At 35.6% G+C, this 20000-nt stretch overlaps 1 protein-coding gene across 6 annotated transcripts in view; it reads right to left on the bottom strand.

Annotated features, from left to right (window-relative positions):
* Nucleotides 1–20000, bottom strand: part of LOC145276875 (uncharacterized) — a 190036-nt gene that overhangs the window by 141280 nt on the left and 28756 nt on the right. For 2 of the 6 annotated variants that reach the window (XM_080128289.1, XM_080128287.1), the window contains exons 1-2: nt 7899–8210; nt 2052–2144 (exon numbers count right to left, since the gene is read on the bottom strand). In XM_080128289.1, coding sequence (XP_079984415.1) covers nt 2052–2144; nt 7899–8094 — 289 coding nt within the window. In that variant the 5' untranslated portion in view covers nt 8095–8210. Of the gene's footprint in view, nt 1–2051; nt 2145–7898; nt 8484–20000 lie in introns of those variants that run through there. The other 4 variants (XM_080128291.1, XM_080128292.1, XM_080128290.1 and 1 more) reach the window with 3 other exon arrangements.

Here is a 20000-nt window from a genome sequence, read left to right as displayed (position 1 = left end):
TTCCTTTGTACAACATAACCAAGATGGCATCTACCCAATCTTGGGCAACCGGGTCACCCTGCCATACTGACAGTATCAAAGAGTGGACCACACAATGTACATTGACACCACCATGTATCAGCAGCTCAACAGGGATGCCATCCAACCCAGGGGCTGTGTTCGAGTTTATCTGTTTTATGCAGTCAACTGTTTCCGCAAGAGTCGGTTCAACATCAAGTTCCGGACAAAAGGAACATTGAGGCATACTTTCTATTGCAGCAACATCAACATTGGATGGGTTATGAAAAGATCATGAAAGTGTTCATGCCATCGATAGCCACATCATGCCACCTCACATGTTTGAAGTCAGCTTGAAAGTCAACACCAAAGTGTACCTGGATGTGCTGAAGAGTGTGGTGATCTCCTGGTGCCAACAGGTGGCCACTGGCAAACCCTGGGTGTGGCAGCAGAAATCAGCGCCAGCCCACAAATCCAAAGAGATCGAGGTTTGGCTTCAAAAGGAGTGCTACAATTTTGTACCCTTCTCTCCCTTCTCCCTTGACCTGAATCCACTGGACTACTTTGTTTGGTCATACGTCGAGAACATCACCAATATGACCTCCGATAACACCAAAGCCAGCCTGATCGCCGCCATGTGCCGAGTATTCGCCAAGCTCCTGCCAGCGCTAGTGGAAAAGGCATACTCCTCGTTCCAAACCCATATCGAGGCGGTGATAGAAGCTGAAGGCGGCTACATTGAACAGATGTCAGTTCTACTACATAATCAAGCTAGCTGAATTGATTTTTTTCAATAAAAGTTTTCAAATAAAGCTTGATCAGTGTCATGTCAGGAACTGACTTTCAAACATTTCTATCTTCCTGTCTTTGAGAAGAGACTGATGATCATGACTGCAATCAATACCAAAATGCTTACTCAAAGAGAAGGAAGAAATCTTCAAGAGAGATGAAACAGGGGAGAAGGAAATTTTTAAACAGGGCTAGACCAGGTCAACACTTCTGGTTAAAGCTATAAAGCTTTAAGATAATTAGCCCTCCAGAAATATTCCCAAACTAGCCATTTATACCAGTGTCAGACTTCTTGGGATCAAATATTAGCAGGGAAAGATTATAATACTTGCCAAATTCCTTATTTTTCCCCCCTTTCTAGTTTAATCACCAAAGTGACAACTTTCATTTATTCACTGCTCCTACAATTTCTTTCACATTTGGTTCTATATATCTTGGTAATTCCCATTTTTCAATTGTTAATTACACATACTATCATCCTCAAATTGATTGGAGTCATAATCTCTAACACAATTGAATTCAACATAGCCACAAAAAGGGTTGCTATGCTGTTTACACAAAAGAAATTTAAATTTTGAAATAGACATTTCAACTTTTACACATTGGCTGATTTCCTTTCTTAAATTATAACAAATATCAATGTCTTTTTCAGTAGATGTCATTGTAAAGGAAACATTTGCTTTTCACCAGCCAATGCACTGCTGTGGGCTGCCCAAAGCTACCAGAGTCTAGGCTAAAATGGTCTTTTCCCTATTGATTGTGGTATGTTGCTGGTCCTCTGCAGTTCTAAAAGATCCACATTCTCAAACTTTGCCTTCTTTTTTTGAGAAAGGGTCAATTTAATCACCTCAGACATCCCTATCAGAGAATGTCTGTGGGTCTGCCCAGGTATTTTTTGCAGGCCAGATTTTTGCTCCTGTGAAGTGCTAGCTCTTTAATCTCACTTTGGGAGAGAGATAAATAATGACACATAACAAGCAACAATCGGTAAAGGAGCTTAATAAAAGTCCTGATGCTCAACGCAGTAGACAGGCCCTACATTAGGCAATATCTGTCAAATAGCTTTAGTTTCTATAAATGTTTATTGTTTTTAGTATTATCAGAAAGAGTAATAAGTTTATTCGATCCCCTGGTATTTCATGAATGATTGAATCCAAATTTGTTGAAAATCTATAACATCTAGAAGTAACTAATTGATGGAGAGGAATTTTAATAAGCATACTAAGCATGCACACCTATTTCAATGAGCAAACAAACAAATATACCTCTTCTGGCTTTGTGTTCCAATTCAGGTTCTACATTTTCCCTCAGAACAGGTGTACCTCCACTTGGTACTCGTCGGAGTAAGCCGTCACTTCCTAATGAAAATATAACAAAAATAACATTTTACAATTAATAACAAAAATGGCTTATTTAAGCAAACGGTCACAGCCTACAAAAAAGAAAATATTTTTAACATTTTTGCAGTTTTAATTCATTAAAACGCAATCTTTGTGTTTTTAATAGTATTTTACTGCTTTTTAAAAGAAAACAAATGGTAAATTATTCCTACTTCTCAAATCTTTCGTTAGTTTGTATTTTTAATTATTTTGAAATCCTGTTCATTATGTTGAAGATTAATTTTCACTTCCACACACTGATTACTGAATGTCATGCGGATTCAATGTTTGGAATATGAATTTGAACAAATCTGAATTTCATCTAATTCATAATTGCTACAAATAAACAAATCAATACCTGGTCTCATCAATACAATTATTGATGATAACAACCGACTTCTACCATGTTGTAAAATACCTTGTTCCACCAATTTTTGCAATTACGAAGAGGAGATTGTGATTTGTTATTTTGTGTGTGTAACAATATGAAAGGTCAGTATTTTTTTCAATTTAAAACTTATCTTATAGTCTTAACATTCCACTAAGTGAATTGATCGATTGATTTTGATTAATTTCATCCAGCAAGACTAAGTTTTCTTGCAACCAAAAACTACAATCCACACGATTTACAATTGAGTTTTTTAAAACATTTCTATCATAATGTTTTTATACTTCAGCCATCAAATTACCATAATCTGAAATTATTTGATTACTTTTAGTTTAATAATTTGATCCCAAAAATCTTTGGAACTTAAACTGACTTCACTATTAGTTACACTGTTCAATTTGACTTGGCCAATATACAGGGAGTTCGTGACAGATTTGATACTCTTGATATTTTTTCATGTCAGAATGATTTTAAGTATTTAATGGCAGTAAAATGCAATGGATAGCTGTTTCTATATACTACTAACGAGTTTGAAAACTGAAAATCATGAGTGGAAAGCATTCGAAAGAGACTAGCCTGCACCATGATGATTCAGACCCGATTTAAAAATTCAAAAAATGTACTTTTAAGATTTTGAAGGCTGTGAGATTTGAGCTGGAGAATTACAATGGAGAAACAGTAGCTAGCAGGAAGAACCATAGCAAGTGTTCTGCCTGTTCCAGCAGAATGAAATTTGTTAAGATGCAAAAAAAAATAAATAAATAAAATGCAGCAAGATCAAGGCTAAGCAATGTGGATCATAGCGAAAGAGATGGAAGTCGGAGTGGCGTTATGAAGAATTCGCTGAACAAGGATCTCCGTTACTCCTCATCCAAGAGTTGTATGGGCCAATAATTCACTGTCAATACTCAAGAGAACAACTTTATGAAAGCCAAGGAACTTCTAAATAAGAATAAGGTCAAACAGTCAAGCTGAGGATGTTCAGAACCAGTTGCACAATGTGCAGAGCAGGTGATTAACTGGCAGACTTCACAAAGTCCTGCATATCATAAAGATAAAGTTCCTTCAAACTGTGATGCATTTGGGCATTTTCAGTGAAGGCTTTATTATGCTGCTCCACATTTCCAAAAAGAGACTCACATTTCATTCAAACAGTCACTGTTGTTAAGCACTGTATGGTGAAAGTGGCTGCGGGAAGACCATATATATGGTAACGGGACTCAGCTCCATGCCATAGCTCTGGTAAAACCGAGGCTACCAAGATAGAAGGAGGCCAGTGAATCTGAGAGTGTGACATCATTACCAGAATGAGATGTAGGTAAAGTGTCCCTATCAATAGCTGTTTCATCTACAGAGTTTTCAGTTTGCTATCCAACATGGTTTATTCTTGTCTTGTCCCAAATTGTTGGCGAAATTATCCAAAAGGCCTCAAAGTACATATATTTTCTTTTCCTAAAGAGAAGAAGCAATTCTTTATTTGGATACATGCCATTAGAAGGGAAAATTTTATTCTAACCAAACATAGTAAAGTAAATAATATTATTTTTATTAATTAAACGCGTATTTAACCAGAACTGTATTCAAGTACTTTCTTAACATTTGATAACATTATTAACAGCTATTATTTAATAGTAATTATTAAAGAAAAAGTCATAATTAAGTAATTTAAAAAGTAGTTCTGATGTCAAAACTTGTAGGTTTTTTAAATGTTGGCTTTGTTTTTCGATTCATGGAATTGCATGAGAAAAACAACCCCGGAATCATCAGCTAACATTTGTCATATCAGAAAAAATATCTTTTTCTAAAGACTTAGCCCCCCCCACACACACACACTGAAGGACTCTCACATCTATTGTTTTAATTTGTTTTCACACTTACTTACTAAACGTTTATATGGAACCTCTCAGAGAGTTCACCGTTGGGTATGAAACCGTTTTAAAGACTTTTTTTTAGTGCTTGGCTCTGTCCAGTCAGGTCACTCAGTCACTGAGTATATCTCCTCTGAAATAATTAATGTTTGTGTTTTTCGTTTGAAATTCTTTAAACTTAGTACTTTGAAATTAATTAAAGCTGTTAAAGTGAAATAAATAATATCCAGACGATGATGTGGTAAATGGAAAAGATGTTTATTCAGAGTACCGACATGTGCGATTTGTCTCGAAGAGAAGTCGGGAATCTGTTTTCCCTCCGACCCCTAGCGGCCCTCCTCCAATACAAGGGGAGATCATCAGTCTGTCCTTGGGCCGGGTAACTAGGATGGGACATTAACACTTCCCCACTTTCCTTTCTGGCACTAAGGATGGACTTTTCAGGAGACAGCATCAAAAAGTTATCTGCAGAGAAAAGAAAAAAAAGGAAATGGCTGAACAAAATTGAATGATTCCACATTTTAAAATTAAACTGATGATTCATTTGGTTCAGATGTGAATCCAAGAATTTTAAAGGAGGGGACTCCCTTTTTGGTTAAACCATCAGCAATCTGTTTATCAGTGGGTATCCAAGATATCTCTGTAATTTCTCCTCTGTCAACCTTTTCTCTAAGAATTGCCATTTCAATTTGCAGTCTTTTGTCAAGTATTTGTGTGTAGAATGCACCGCATCATACAAACAGGAATTGTCTGTTTTGCATGTTATCTTGATATTAGTAGGGTTGTCTTCCAGTTGTAACAGATCTAATATCAATTTTCTGTAATAAAGGCAGGCTTCAGTGAGATCAACCATGGCCAATGTCTCTGCACCAAAAGTGCTCTTGACTATTTTGATGCATTTAGATTGTCAGGCTATTGGCATATATTGGTTGTTGTTACCTACCAAAAAAATTATGTAGCCACCTTGTGATCCACCATCAGTTAGGTTAGCAAAGGATGCATCGCTGTATGCTATGATTTGCAGCAATTTAGGGTTTTCCAGATTTGGAATGTGAATTTGAGATTTCTCCTTTTTGGCCTTTTTTATGGTTCGATTAATTTGTTAAATGCATTCCACATTTTCTTGTTTTAATATGGAACTTAAGGCACTAACATCAAAACTGAGGTCCGGTCTTGTTTGGGTGGCTAGCCAGTTGAGCTGACCTATTAGCTGCATGGCCTCGGTGATCTCAGTTGATGTTAGCTTATCTTCCGATCTTCTTCCATTCTGCAGCGGAATGTGTCTGAGTTTCTTTGTATATTCATCTTGTCCAATATTGATGTTATTATTGGATTTTTTAATTTATAATCCAATATATTGAAACTTAGCAACTTCTTCAGATTTTACTTTGAAAAGTTTACGAAGCTCATTAATGACTTTGTTCTCAAAAATGTCTGACCCAGCAAAGCAGAAATCATCAACATGAGTGGCAATTATGCTTATTTTTAAAATGCCAAGTGAAAATAGCCTGGTCATATTTCGATGGTGTGGCCCCTAGCTTTACCAGTTCTTCTCTAAGTGTTAGGTACCAGGATTGAGATGCAGCAGTTAGACCATATACGCATTTGGATAATTTCCAAAGGCAACTAGGAGGTACATTGGCTTCTTTTGGTGGAAGAAGGTAAACGGGTCGATCTAACTGTTTACTCTGTAGAAAGGCAGTTTTAATGTCCATGGATTTGCATATCCAACCACTTGCTGACATAACTCCCAAGATTGTCCTTAAACTTTCTTTGGAACATGTTGGGGAATCATTTCTAACATTGCAGGCATCTTTATCTTGGAAGCCTTTGGCAACAAGTCTGGCCTTAAAGGTTCGTTTGCCATTGGATTCTTTGTTAGTGTAGACCCATCTTGTGCTTATCTTTGGTTGGCCCTGATCTAGCACTTGTGTGTAGACTTTATGTTCAGCCCAACTTTGGAGTTCTCTCTTCCTGGCTTTGTCATATTCGTCATTAGAGGAGTCGGTAATTAGATTTATTTCCGGGGCTTGTGAAGCGAGGGTTTGATCGTCATTATTGGTTTCCCATTCTAAGACTCCATTCTCAAAATCCAGCCAGAATGGATCACCTTCCTCCATAATAACGTTCATTAAATATTTGTTTTTGCCAGTGGCTTTACCAGCTCTACTGATCACATTCAGTTTCTTCCATTCTTGGTCTTCATTATTGGTGAATTTGCATATTATAGTTTGGCCTGGTTTAGGCAGTTGCACAGATTTGGTGATCATTTTGGATAGTGTGTCACATACATTGTCTCCATTCTGTTCAGGATTATCAGCAGTTTCACTCCCGTCATCTACTGGCATATAACCACTTGTTGTGTCATTATTTTGGCTCTGAGGTTTTATTTGTCCACTGGTGTCATGGTGCTCAGAGGTGTTATGATGTGTGTCAGGATATAAAATTAAGTGAGAGGGATGCTATCTATGACATATGTGGCTTCATGTTTTACCAGTACTTGTTTATGTTCCCAGCCTATGACAGCACCAGGACCAAGCCATCTATCAGATTCATTTCTTTTAAAAAGAACAAGGTCACCATTTTTGTATTGATCAGTTATGGTGGTCCTCACCTGATGACAAAGGGCTCGTCTCAATTTCTCAGAGGCTTCACACTCTATGAAACCTTTTCTTGCAGCATGCATTGCATTGAGGTTGTCGGCAACAATTTGGCTAGTACTTACACCTTGTACTGCAGGAAGTTGATCATTCAAAAGGGAAGGCAGGTTAGGATTTTTACCAAAAACCAGCTGGTTAGGACTATAACCATATGAATTGTGAAGTGCATTCTTGGCATTGACAGCCCATGATAGTGCAACTTCAAAATTACACTGAACGTCTTCTAATGTCTTCTTGACCATTTCTCCCAGAACACCATTGTGCCTTTCATTTAATCCATTACTCCAACGAGATTGTGCAGCAGTGGTACGGACTACAATATTCAGGTTTTGAGCCATGTCTCGGAAGAATTGATTGTCAAATTCTTTGCGATTATCAGTAAGGAAGGCTCCTGGGGCACCAAAATATGCAATCCAGTGTTTGAAGATGGCATTAAGGATATCAGAACTTTCCTTACCTGTAAGCCGGACAGCAACACTATATCTTGTTGCATGGTCAACCAGGTGTAGTACTTTATGTCCATTAATTTCCTTTATGTCCATGGCTACAGTCTGGTTGAAATAAGTTCCCAAAGGAAATCCTACAACAGGTCGAGGTGCAGGCTTTTTATACCTGATACCGGTCTGACAGGTAAGAGGGAGTTTCCTTAAGATGTCCACAAATTCAGCATCTTTTAAACCAGCACTTCTGACAAGATCACATAGTTTTTGTGCACTGGAGTGGCTGAATTGTCGATGTAATTTGGTGGCAATTTTTAATTTTTCTTCTTTGCCTTTTTTATTTATATTGTTTAGAAATAAAATATATTGTAACTTACCCCGGTCTGGTAGAGGTCTGGATATAGGAATGTGGTAGTGGCCAGAAGCGATGCACATTAATTTTATTCTTTTGCCAAACAATTCTGCTGTGTCATCATTAAAGTTGAGGGTTGTTTGCGCCCTTTTCATAGCGGTTTTGCTTAATAACAGAGGGATATCAGCATCAACAACATCACTTGTTATTTTAATGTTCATGTTAGCAATGATACATGGTAGAGTTACCTTTTTATTTTAATGCCATCACCGAATTTGAAGGACTTTGTGCCTTCTTCGTAGGTAATTTCATTTTTTGAATCCTCAGGCAAAGTTTCAAGAAAACACTCTAGCCATTTCTTTCTGCATACGGTGGCACTCGCTCCTGAATCCAAGATGGCAGAGTTTATTGTCTGACCAAGAAGCGTATTGTCAACTTTCTCTTGGTTGAGCAACACTATATTGGCGATTTCTTCACAGTTCTCGTTTACATCATGGCGGTCGTTTTTATACTCATTTAAAAATACCATGCTTTCTTGTGTGTGGTAATTATTTTTGGAATAGGGACACTTGTTGGCAAAGTGAAATTTGCAATCACAAATGTAACAATTATTCGAGATTTTTCGATTTGAACGTCGGTTAAAATTACCATGAGACCACTTTTTCTTATTACTGTTGCTATCGCCAGCGGGTAAAGGGGAAGGCTTGTGATAACGTCGTGCGTATAGGATTTTGTCGTTCTGTGTATGTGTGTCCACCTGACTGTAAGTGAGGCCACCGCCACCATCAGCAGACACGCTGTAAGCAACATTGTCTATTTCTTTTTTGACACACATGGATCGCTGATAAGAGGGTTTGGTAGGGGTTACATTTCCACGAGTGATTTTTTTTAATTGCATCGCCATATCGTTTAGGGTGAGGTTATTTATTGTTGCTCTAATTAATCTCTCATTTTCGGGGCTGAGATTGGCAGATTTAAGGGCGCGATAAGCCAGGACTGGTTCAGGTAAAAGTATTTGAAATTCTCTGAGTTTCGCCACGTGTCGGTCGAATTTAACCAAATAGTCTTTTTTTTTTTTTTTTTTTTTTTTTTTTTTTTTTTTTTACAGTGATCACCACTTATCAAGGCCCGGAAGCCACTCAGGGATAAGGGTTATTGCAAGTACATTACGTTAATGTGGAGATTTGATGCAGTGTTTACTTAAGGGGGCGGTTCATTAAGAATTTGTTAACATTGGACTTGAAGACATCCAAGTTGTAGTCCGGTGGGAAGCAGGCAGACGGAACAGAGTTCCACAGGTGTGCAGTTCTAAGAAAGAAGCTTTGTTCATGGAATCCGCGTTTTGATTTAGGCACATATATAGAGTGGTGGAAATTTTTCACAGTGGATTCAGCTAGACGGGTGTTTTTCGTGAAAGACTGGTGAGGGGGGACCAGAGATTGGAGTTCAGCCGAGCACCTGCCATGGAAATAACGATAAAACAAGGATAGGCTCGCAACGTCTCTCCTGTGGGAGAGAGGTTGCAGGGTAGAGAAAAGGGCATCCCCCACTAAGCCACGAAGTCTATTGGAAGTGTCGGGTTCACGATGGTAATTTTCGAAATTCTCGTAACAAATGCAGATTGGTTTTTGTCTTCCATAAAAAGTGTATCCAGTTTTTCAACGAGACTATCCATTCCTTCCTCGGCATTTAGTAATGAGATGTCCATTTCTAATACAGCTGCCTGAGGGACAAAAATGCGGCCGGCGCCTGACGAGAGGGTGGAATATTTGTAGCTAACTGCCATAGTTGGATTTCTCTTTTCCATGAATCGTAAAATTCCGGATTTAATTTTGGTGGTTCAAATATTCTGGAACTCATTACGTTTCATTCTGCTACCAGATGTTAAAGTGAAATAAATAATATCCAGACGATGATGTGGTAAATGGAAAAGATGTTTATTCAGAGTACCGACGTGTGCGACTTGTCTTGAAGAGAAGTCGGGAACAATCTGTTTTTCCACCCGACCCCTAGCGGCCCTCCTCCAATACAAGGGGAGATCATCAGTCTGTCCTTGAGCCGGGTAACTAGGATGGGACATTAACAAAAGCAATTTATGGAAATTTGAAAACTTATAACTGTTAAACTATCTCTCAAATAGCTATTTAAAGTTGTATTTTAAAAAAAATGTTTATAAATAATTATATACTTTTTCCTGAGTAAGTCCCAAAGTTTCATTAAAAATCAATAATTATAGATTTTCTAACTATCTTGGATTAATAGATACATTTGTTTTAATAATGACGCATAGATTGTTCTTGGAAACAAAATCTACTTTTAGAGTTATGACTAAAATTAAATTTATCAATATTTTAGAGATATTTTAAGTTGATACCCCCCCCAAGTAAATGTGGTATTGTGGCAACTGAAATATTTTTTCTCTAAGAATATGATAAACAAAAAGAGTAGACAAATAGGAACTTATGTACAAACTGCATTAATAAAAATGGCATGGAAAAATTGGCACTAGCAAAAATTGTAAAATTGGTTAAATGTGGAAAAAATAGGAGTGAAAGATATAGATAAAAATCTCACGAGTTTATGAAAATCTTGGATGCAATGTATAAAGGAAAAACATAACTTGGTAAATTAAAAATAAATCATATGTTTAAAAGTAGATGTGGCGTCTCGGCTAATAACCAATTACCTTTCAATACTGATGCCATCTTAGAAATCTGTCGATTATACTAGCATATTTATTCATTTTAAGTGTTTTTTCAGATTTCATATATAATACTAAATAGATGTTACTTCCAAAGCATTAATTATGCCATAATCTTAAAAAAAACTTATAATCAATGCTTGTGTAGTACTTGTTCCGATATTATAGTTTATTTAGTCTGTCCTTGGTTAGTGAAAGAAAAATTCTTCTAAACTGGAGCATATTTTTGCTATGGGAGATAAATTCTGTGCTTTTTACTTTTTAAGGCGATTTTATCTGGTTTTACGATTTTGCCAGTCAGACTTAGAGATAGAAAAAAGTTACCTACCCTAAAAAGTTATGATGGCCCGAAAATGGAGGATCATTTTATGTTTAATTTATATGCAAAACTAATTAATTATAAAATATTTTTGGGGGGGGATGTTCACACGTAATCATTCGAAAAACTTAGAATCACATCTTTAGGAGGGATAGCAGAGGTCCTCATCTACTTTAGAATATATATATAATTTAATTTTAATTTGATAAACTTCTTAATGTTATCCTGGTGCTTATCCATAAAAATACACAGGTGAAAATATGAAAGTACTGTAGGTTTGCAACAACAGATGACACATACAAAATTATTGTCTTGACTATTAGCCACTATCTTATGTAACTTTAGAACCACATTTCCGACACATTTAGTCATTATCATAAAATCCTACATTTCCTCCTAGAAACAACACCATCATAATAGCAGCATCTTTAGAGGAAGTAGTTCCTATTCCCCCTCTAAAGTCCTTCTATCGCCCTCACTCAACACTGGGAAGAAAAATACAACTTCTACAGATATTGTGTTTGCACCTCTCATAACTGGATCATAGACATAGTATAATCTTTTCATTTCCCGATTCAAAAATAATGAATTCTCCCTTCTCAAATTCTGCCCATTCTCATTGGTTGAGAGGTGACAATACGATTATTCTGGAATCTACCTCTTAATACATAGACAAATGCTCCAGAACTTTTTCAAATATGGCGATACAAGAGGCAATCATTTTAAAAAATAAACCAAATACAAACATAACCTCTCATAAACAAAATTAAATACTAATAACCTTACACTTATCTATGCACACATTAACAGCACGCTACTATCGTCCCCCCCCTCAACAAAAATAAACCTTGAAAAAATATGTACAGGTGTCATTTTTTATTTTTCGATTTTCGAATATTTTTTTTTTTTTTTTTTTACACTGCCATCCCTCAATTTTTTTTTGTTGCTTTATAGTATTTGCGGGTGGGTATCCTGATAACAATTATCAAGGTTACATTTAAGGCAAATAATTTGACACCCCTCTCACAAAATAGATGTTTGATTTTAGACAAATTATACTTCCTGTGGAGTATTTTGTTTACTTCTCTTTTCCGGACTCTTTATCGACACTGTTAATGTTTTTTTTTATAGGTAAAATTTTACCCTAGCTCCACCTCCACACTTTTTTTAAATGCCGACCTTTCTAGGTTTTCGACTATACTGATTAAGAAAATCTCATTTATATTTGGCAGATATAAGTAGTTATCGAAATATAAAGACCTGTATTACGCACTTTAAATCAGTGGTCGCCAGATTTGTACGCATGCTTGAGGAACAAATTTAATTCTATCCAACCAACACTGCCCCCCCCCAATTTTTTGTTAGTTAATAGTATTTCAGGGTGGATATTCTAACAACGATTATCAAGGTTTAATTTGGGGCAAATATTTTGACAACCCCTTACAAAATGGAGTGTCTATTCTGATAGCCGTTCTTAACATAGAGAGGTTGGGGAGTCCATTCTGAAAGCTGTTCTTAACATGAAGAGATTGGGTGTGTCTATTCCGAAAGCCTTTCTTAACATGAGGAGGTTGGCAGTTAGGCAACAACAACAACCATACTTTAATTTTTTTACAGCTGGGGGGGGGGCATGCTTCCACTGGGCAACACCAGTTAATGGGTCCTGCTAGTATTTAAATAATTTAAGTTAATATTCTTGTAAAAAACAATTCTAGTTATGATTTTAAAACGCTATTCTGTTAGAAATGGGTGATCACCATATGTATATGCGAGACTGATCTCTCACGCTGAATTCTAAAATAATTGTTTTACCCAAGTTTTTCAAGATATTCAAATGCAGTTGTCTAACACAATAGATATATCTGTTATTTTTTCGGGGACTGGGGCACCTTAGTTCTCATCTACAAATTTAACGACTTTTCCTTAAATTATTTAATATTAAAATAGTATTAAATATTCTTTAACGTTTTCTTGTATAATGTTAAAAATATCTACATTGTAGAATGTATTGTAATGAAATTATTTGCCTAAATATTAAAAATAAAACCATTCCCTATTAAAGTAAAACGAAAAATATGCTGGGGGGGGGAACATATTTTTCAGTTTCAATTTCATAGGTAACGTTTTTATCAACAAAACACAAAACTAATACAGAACAAACTGTTTAAACACTTCAATATAGTCAATTTTACTTTAATTTTCAATTTGACCTTTTTTTTTTTACCAAGAAATGTGGCTTCGCTTTTGAATTTGGCCTTTTTTGGCTTTTTCCTGAAAAATTTGGCTTCAAACATTTATTTTAGTCTGGCAACCCTGCTTGTGCCCTTTTTCAAATTAATTCCGGAGAAGATTTATTTGAGAGAAAGACTCTTGTTTATCGGGCTCCGTTGACAAACCGACGTAAATTGGAGCGGTTAGAAATTGGTGTTTTAAAATACACCTCTTATTGAAAAAGATAAACTGTGACAGGGCCTGTCACCATTTATATTTTAAACTGTTGAACGAGAGACTCATCAACAGTGATTTACTTTCTTTGTCTCCTTTCGAATAGATGAAGAAATAGCCAGACAAACCTTTTCAGAGAAGGAAGAAGAATTAGAAACCTGGTAACCTTTTCTGAGAAAAGGAATTTTATTTTATACACTATTCTTTGAAGAATAAAAAAGAAAAAGACGGGTTGTCTTCTTTTTCTGAGAAAACGAATTTTAGTTCGAACACTCCATATTTACAAAGAGAGAGAGCCAAACTTTAAAAAAAATCTTTGAAGGTTTCGTTTGTTTCAAGAAAAAAAAAGAAAAAAAAACAGACTTTAGAAGAACTTTGCAACTCAGCCTTACATGTTTTCTTTCCTAAAAAAAAAAAAAAACAACAAAAAAAAAACAAAAAACAAAAGACCTTTTTGTCGAAGGACTGAATTTAAAAACTTAAAAGAACTATTTTCTATTTTTTGTATGTGCTTTTCCTTTCAGCCTTTCTTTCAAGTAAGAATTGTTTTCTTGTATTTGTTTTTTTTATTTCATGCTAACGGGGCTACCCAGCGTTGCTCGGGGATGTATAAACAATGAGAAAATTGAATTTGGTTTTGTAATATATTTGTTATTCTTATGAGAGGAATTTTGTATGTTTATGTATCATTTGTTATTTGGAACAAAAGAATATTTTACCTACATAAGACGGGTATTACACATATGAAATAATTGTATCTTACCTAGGGTAGGTCATTTATAGCATGTATATGAAAGGACAGGTAATATACAACACATTTATTTCATCAAATCCCAAGCGATGCCAGGTATTTTACTAATATATATTCTTGCCTATTTCATTCAATCCCGGGCAACGCTGGGTGTTTTGCTAGTATATATCTCAATCAATCTCATTAAATCCTGGGTGACGCAAGGTATTCTGTTAGTATATATTTCAATCAATCTAATTCAATCCAAGGCAATGCCAAGTATTCTGCTAGTATATATTTGCATCTATCTCATTACATACCAGGCGACCGTGTATTCTGCTTGCATACATTTGCATGTATCTCATTGAATCCAGGATGACTCCGGGTAATCTGTAAGTATATATGTGGACGTATCTCGTTAAATCCCATAATTCTTGGATTGTTACAAATTTCAACAATTTAACCCACATTATCGCTCACCTATCTAAAATAATAACTTTGAGACATTGTCTTGGCTGGTTTTTCATTACAAACACATCATCCAAATAACTCACATTTCATCATTTTTTATCATTTTTGGAAATGTTACTAATTTCAACAACAATGTCACATGATTCAACTTACATTATCGCCGCCACTCTTACTAAAATAAAAACATTGATACATAGGCTATGGTATGTTACTAATTTCGACTATCACTTTTCATGAGTAAATCCACATTATCGCCCCCTTCTATCGCTAAAATAATAACGTTTAGACATGGTATGGCTGGTTATTTCATTACAAACCCACCAAAGAAGTAAGTCACATTATATCATTTTTCATAATTCTTGGATATGTTACTAATTTTGACACTTATTTTTAATGAAGTAACCAAAATAATCGCGACCTCAAAATTGTCAAATCGGCCTATAATGCACAACCATCTTCAAAATTGTCAAATCGGACCTATAATGCATAAGCACCATCAAAATTTTTCAAATCGGACCTATACTGCACAAGCACCTTCAAAATTGTCGAATTGGACTTATACTTCACCTATGTCATACAATCCCAGGCGACACTTGGTATTCTGCTAATACACATCCACCTGTCATACAATCCCGGGCGACGCCGGGTGTTCTGCTAGTGCATATACACCTACTTTATCCAATCCTGGGCTATGCCGGGTATTTTGCTAGTACAGATATTCACCTATGTAATCTATCCCGGGCAACGCTGGGCATTTGGCTAGTACATATATCAACTAATTTTTTTCCAATCCCAGGCATCGCCGAGTGTTCTGCTAGGAAAAATTCCATGAATTTTATCCAATCCCAGGCCATGCCGGGTAATCAGCTAGTATATATGTCGTGCTAGTGCTATGTTATACAATTCAGGGCGACGCTGGGTATTTTACTCCAATTTTATCCAATACGCATGTTTTCTTTTTTACTTGGTCTTTTGGCTAAGATCAAAGTGTAGTATCTGTTCTTAAAAATAAAGCGGTTTCATCTTTCACCCACTTCCCACTAACTCATATTATGCCTGCTACCTTCATCCCTCTAAATAGAATTAGTTAATATACAAAAAATATATAATACGCGTCTTTTTTTTAATTGGTCTTTTGGCTAAGATCAAAGTGTAGTATCTGTTCTTAGAATTCAAGCGGTCTCATCTTTCGTAGAAACAAACCTTACTCGAAAATAAGGAGGATATATGCGTGGGATGTGATCAAATACAATCATTCTTATTTGTTTACATTTTAAAACACAGTAAAACGAATCTCGTTTCCTGTCTAGACATCTCTCTCTCCCTCTCTCTTTCACTTCGTCTTCCTTACTCTAAAGAGTGTTACTAAAAATGAAAATGGCGTCTGGCTTTGTTTTTGTAAAAACATCCATCGATCGTTAATATTTTTTGTAAGCATATTTTTTTTTTTTTTTACTTAACATTTTTGGCTTGTTATTTTTCGTTTAACTATCGTATCTAACTATTTTTAATCTGTTAATAACTTTGGTAACATTTTCCCAACGTGAAATTTTTGTATTTTGATGTGTATGATAGTCCTCTTTTTAACCGATAACAAACTCTCTATTCAATGTTTTCATATACATATCGCCATTACAGCTTGCTTACATCAAGGTTACGTGACATGACTCAGCGTTTATTAAATTACGTATAAATATCGTTAAAATGTCACTTTTTATGGGGGGGCCTTGTAGAAAAAGGGTCAGCTGAGTAACTTAGATTGAACCTTTCGGGCCAAAAATTCTATATTTGTCGTCCGGAGGGTGGGGCTTTCATATGAGACCAAATTTGTGAATTTTTGTTCTGTCTGTCAAAAGTTTTCAGCTGACGTACAAACATACACACATACATACATACATTTTCGCTTTTATATATATAGACTAGTGGGGGTACCCGGCGTTGCCCAGGTGTTTCTAGGTGTGTGGTGTTAAATAAAAAAGAAACCTATGGGGGGTAGGGGGTAGGATCGAACCCGAAGCCCTGAGGCAAAGTTTGAAAATAAAATCGGCCAGCCAGAATGAGTTGATTTTATGTAAGTAAGAACCAAATTGACAGGTGCGTGCCCGGAAGTTGTCGAGCGTTACGACGACGACATCAATGACTAGGTTTGTTTGTTATAAGCGAAGTAAAAAAAGAAAACAATGTTTTAATTAAGCGGCGGGGGGGGGGGAGGGTTTACAAACATCGAAAAAAAAAAAAAACTAACGTGAGGAAAACGAACGATGAAAACAGAAAAACGAACACGTGAAAAATGGCTTAAATAAGCCTGTTTCGATATTAAAATTTAAAAAATCAGAGGATATCCAGGGGTTTTTGGGTGTGTCATCGGGGATGGATAAGCGAAGTAAAAAAAAAAAACAAAACAGAAAAACGAACGTTACGTGAAAAAGGGCTTAAATAACAGTGGTTCAATATTTAAATTTAAAAAAAAAAAAAAAAAAAAACGACATCTCACACCACAAGTCGAACCCAAAATGTTTAGTTAATGAACCTACACGCTAATCAACTGACCCAACGCGACGTACATGAAATTTCTTCAGTTTTTCAACTATTTAAAGTAAATAAGGTCATGACGTCATCTGGCGCATGCGTAGAACCACCGTCGTCACGAGAAGACCGTTTTTGTTGACCCCCTTATCAAAAATTGTTGCTTTCAGGGTGAAAAAAATGAACGTTTTTGGCCAAATTTGTTATATTTTTCGAGTGAAGGATGGGGCTTCAATAGGATACAGTGTTTGTGCATTTTCGTCGTGCCTGTCGAAAGTTTTTAGCAGACACACAAACATACATTTTCGCTTTTATATATATACTAGCAGGGCTACCCGGCGTTGCTCGGGACCGTATAAACAATGAAAAAACAAAAGCAGATATTGAACATGTATTATTCTTAGGGGAGAGGAATCTTTCATCTCAAGTTTTAGCGTTACAAACAAACATTTGTCTTTTATATATATAGATAATGACAAGTTTTTTGGGGGCCCCCCTCGAAGATAACTGATTAGTTGACCAACTTCTAGTGGTCCGTTTGACGTGAAATTTCGATATTTGTCATCCGGGTGATGGGGCTTCGATATGATACCAAATTTGTCAAGTTTGGTTCCGTCTTTCAAAAGTTTTAGTGTTACAAACAAACATACATACATACACACAGACGTTTGGCTTTTATATATATAGAAGACTAGCAGGGAGAGCCGACATTGCCCGGGATTGAATGATGATAAACGAATATTTCACACTCTTATATTTTTATCATTAGGCGAGCTCCGTGGTTAAGTGTGAGATATTACAATTTATAGATGATATAAAAAGTTTTAAGAAGTTGTGAACCGAGCGCTTCTCTGAAAGAAGCCTTTTGTGGACATCGAGGAAAAGCGTACATACATACATACATACATTTTCGCTTTTATATATATAGACTAGCGAGGAGTACCCGGCGTTGTCCGGGTGTTTGTAGGTGTGTGTGAAAAAAATCTGAAATGTGAAAAAAAACAGGTGCCCGTGAAAAAAACGAAGCCTATATCATATATATATATATATATATATATATATATATATATATATTATTTTTTCGTACGATCTATGACTTTTTCTTTTCTTGCATTTTTACTTCAATATCCTGAAGATGTCCTCTGAAATAAGGACGAAACGTTGATTATTTTAATAATTTCATTCGGTTTTTCTATTTTTCTCAAAACATAACATCAACCACTGCTGGTATTTTTACATTTCTTATACATTCTGTCGAAATGGAAAACCGATCTTCTCTGAGAACTGTTGTGAGAATTTGCTGCGATTAAGATGCTCTTATATGAGCATCTTAATTGCAGCAAATTCTCACAACAACAGGAGAATTTTTCTGGAAAAATGTATTGAAGAAAAAGTCATACCTGCATGCATACCTAAATCGTTTAAAACATCAGACCATATTTTCCCGGATTACATTGAAAAATATCTTCTGTCATCTATAATATATTTAAAGCACCAAAGCTCTCATCTTTTTCAGAAAGCCAGGACATTAATTACTGAATATCAACAAAATTACAAGAAAACACCCAGATCAACTAAGAATGTTAACAGATCTATCAAAAAATTTTACACGCGCCATAGTTTTAAATTGGAAAACAAACTTGCCCAATTGATAAAAAACAGCAAATGGAAAACTTTAGGACGTCCAGACATTATTCTAAACCTTACTTCAAAACCACTCTCGGACATTGAAACTGAAGCTCTCGGTTTTGGTCTTAAATTCGCTACCGGCAAATATTCAAAAATCTCCACTAACACAACCCTAAAAAATTATAGAAAGAGGACTCTGATTTTACTAAGGGCTTTATACAAGGGATAATAGCTTTAACAACTACCCAACCTCAAGAATTAGCACTACCAAAGAGATACATTGGTGCCTTAAAGCTTTTAACAAAAAATAAAGACATCATCATTTCACAAGCCGATAAAGGAGGCGGTATAGTTATAATAGATAAAGACATATATCTAAAGAAAATGCACACACTATTGGCAGACGGAGATATATATACTCCAATAGATTTAAAATCAATACAAAAAGATTTCTAAACTTATCGGAAACGATAAAAAATGGATAAATAACATAGAATACCACCCCACTATTCCTATATTATACGGCCTCCCAAAAATACATAAAGAGAACGTCCCTATGAGACCTATAGTATCTAACATCGGAAGCGTCACCCATAAATTAGCACGAGCTATTGCCCAAATTTTAACTCCACTAATGGGCACCATCAGCACTTCACATATCAAAAACTCTGGTGACCTCCTAAATAGAATAAAAAATATGGACATACAAAATATAACCATGCATAGTTTAGACATAATTTCCCTCTACACCAATATTCCAATCAAAAAATGCCTTAATCTACTCCACAAGCACTTAATCAAAATTAAAGCTGACCTACCATTTTCCTCAGATACACTAATACAAATCATAAAACTCATCACTGATAGAACCTACTTTCAGTTTAATGATTTTTACTACAGACAGAAATTTGGACTTCCTATGGATAACCCCCTTAGTGGTGTACTAGCCTGCTTATTCTTAGAATTCTTAGAAACCAACTCTTTTAAACACAGACTTCCTAACAACTCCACATATTTTAGATATATAGATGACATTCTTATTTTTCTCCCTAAAAACACACAAATAGAACAAATTAGAAATAAATTAAATTCAGTGGAACCATCTATAAAATTTACACATGAATCCGAACAAAACCACTCCCTAGCTTTTCTAGACATATTCCTCATTAGATCAGAAACCGATCTGAGTTTCAAAGTACATAGAAAGACCACACACAAAAACGATTATATTCATTACTACTCGCACCACAATGATAAAATAAAGACTGGCATGCTTATTGGTTTTTTCTTGCGTGCCTTTAGAATA

Source organism: Euprymna scolopes, chromosome 5 (assembly GCF_053919585.1).
Source record: "Euprymna scolopes isolate OS-2025 chromosome 5, ASM5391958v1, whole genome shotgun sequence".
Lineage (NCBI taxonomy): Eukaryota > Metazoa > Mollusca > Cephalopoda > Sepiida > Sepiolidae > Euprymna > Euprymna scolopes.
Note: the sequence above shows the minus strand (reverse complement) of the source record. Positions and strands in the feature narration are given on the sequence as shown.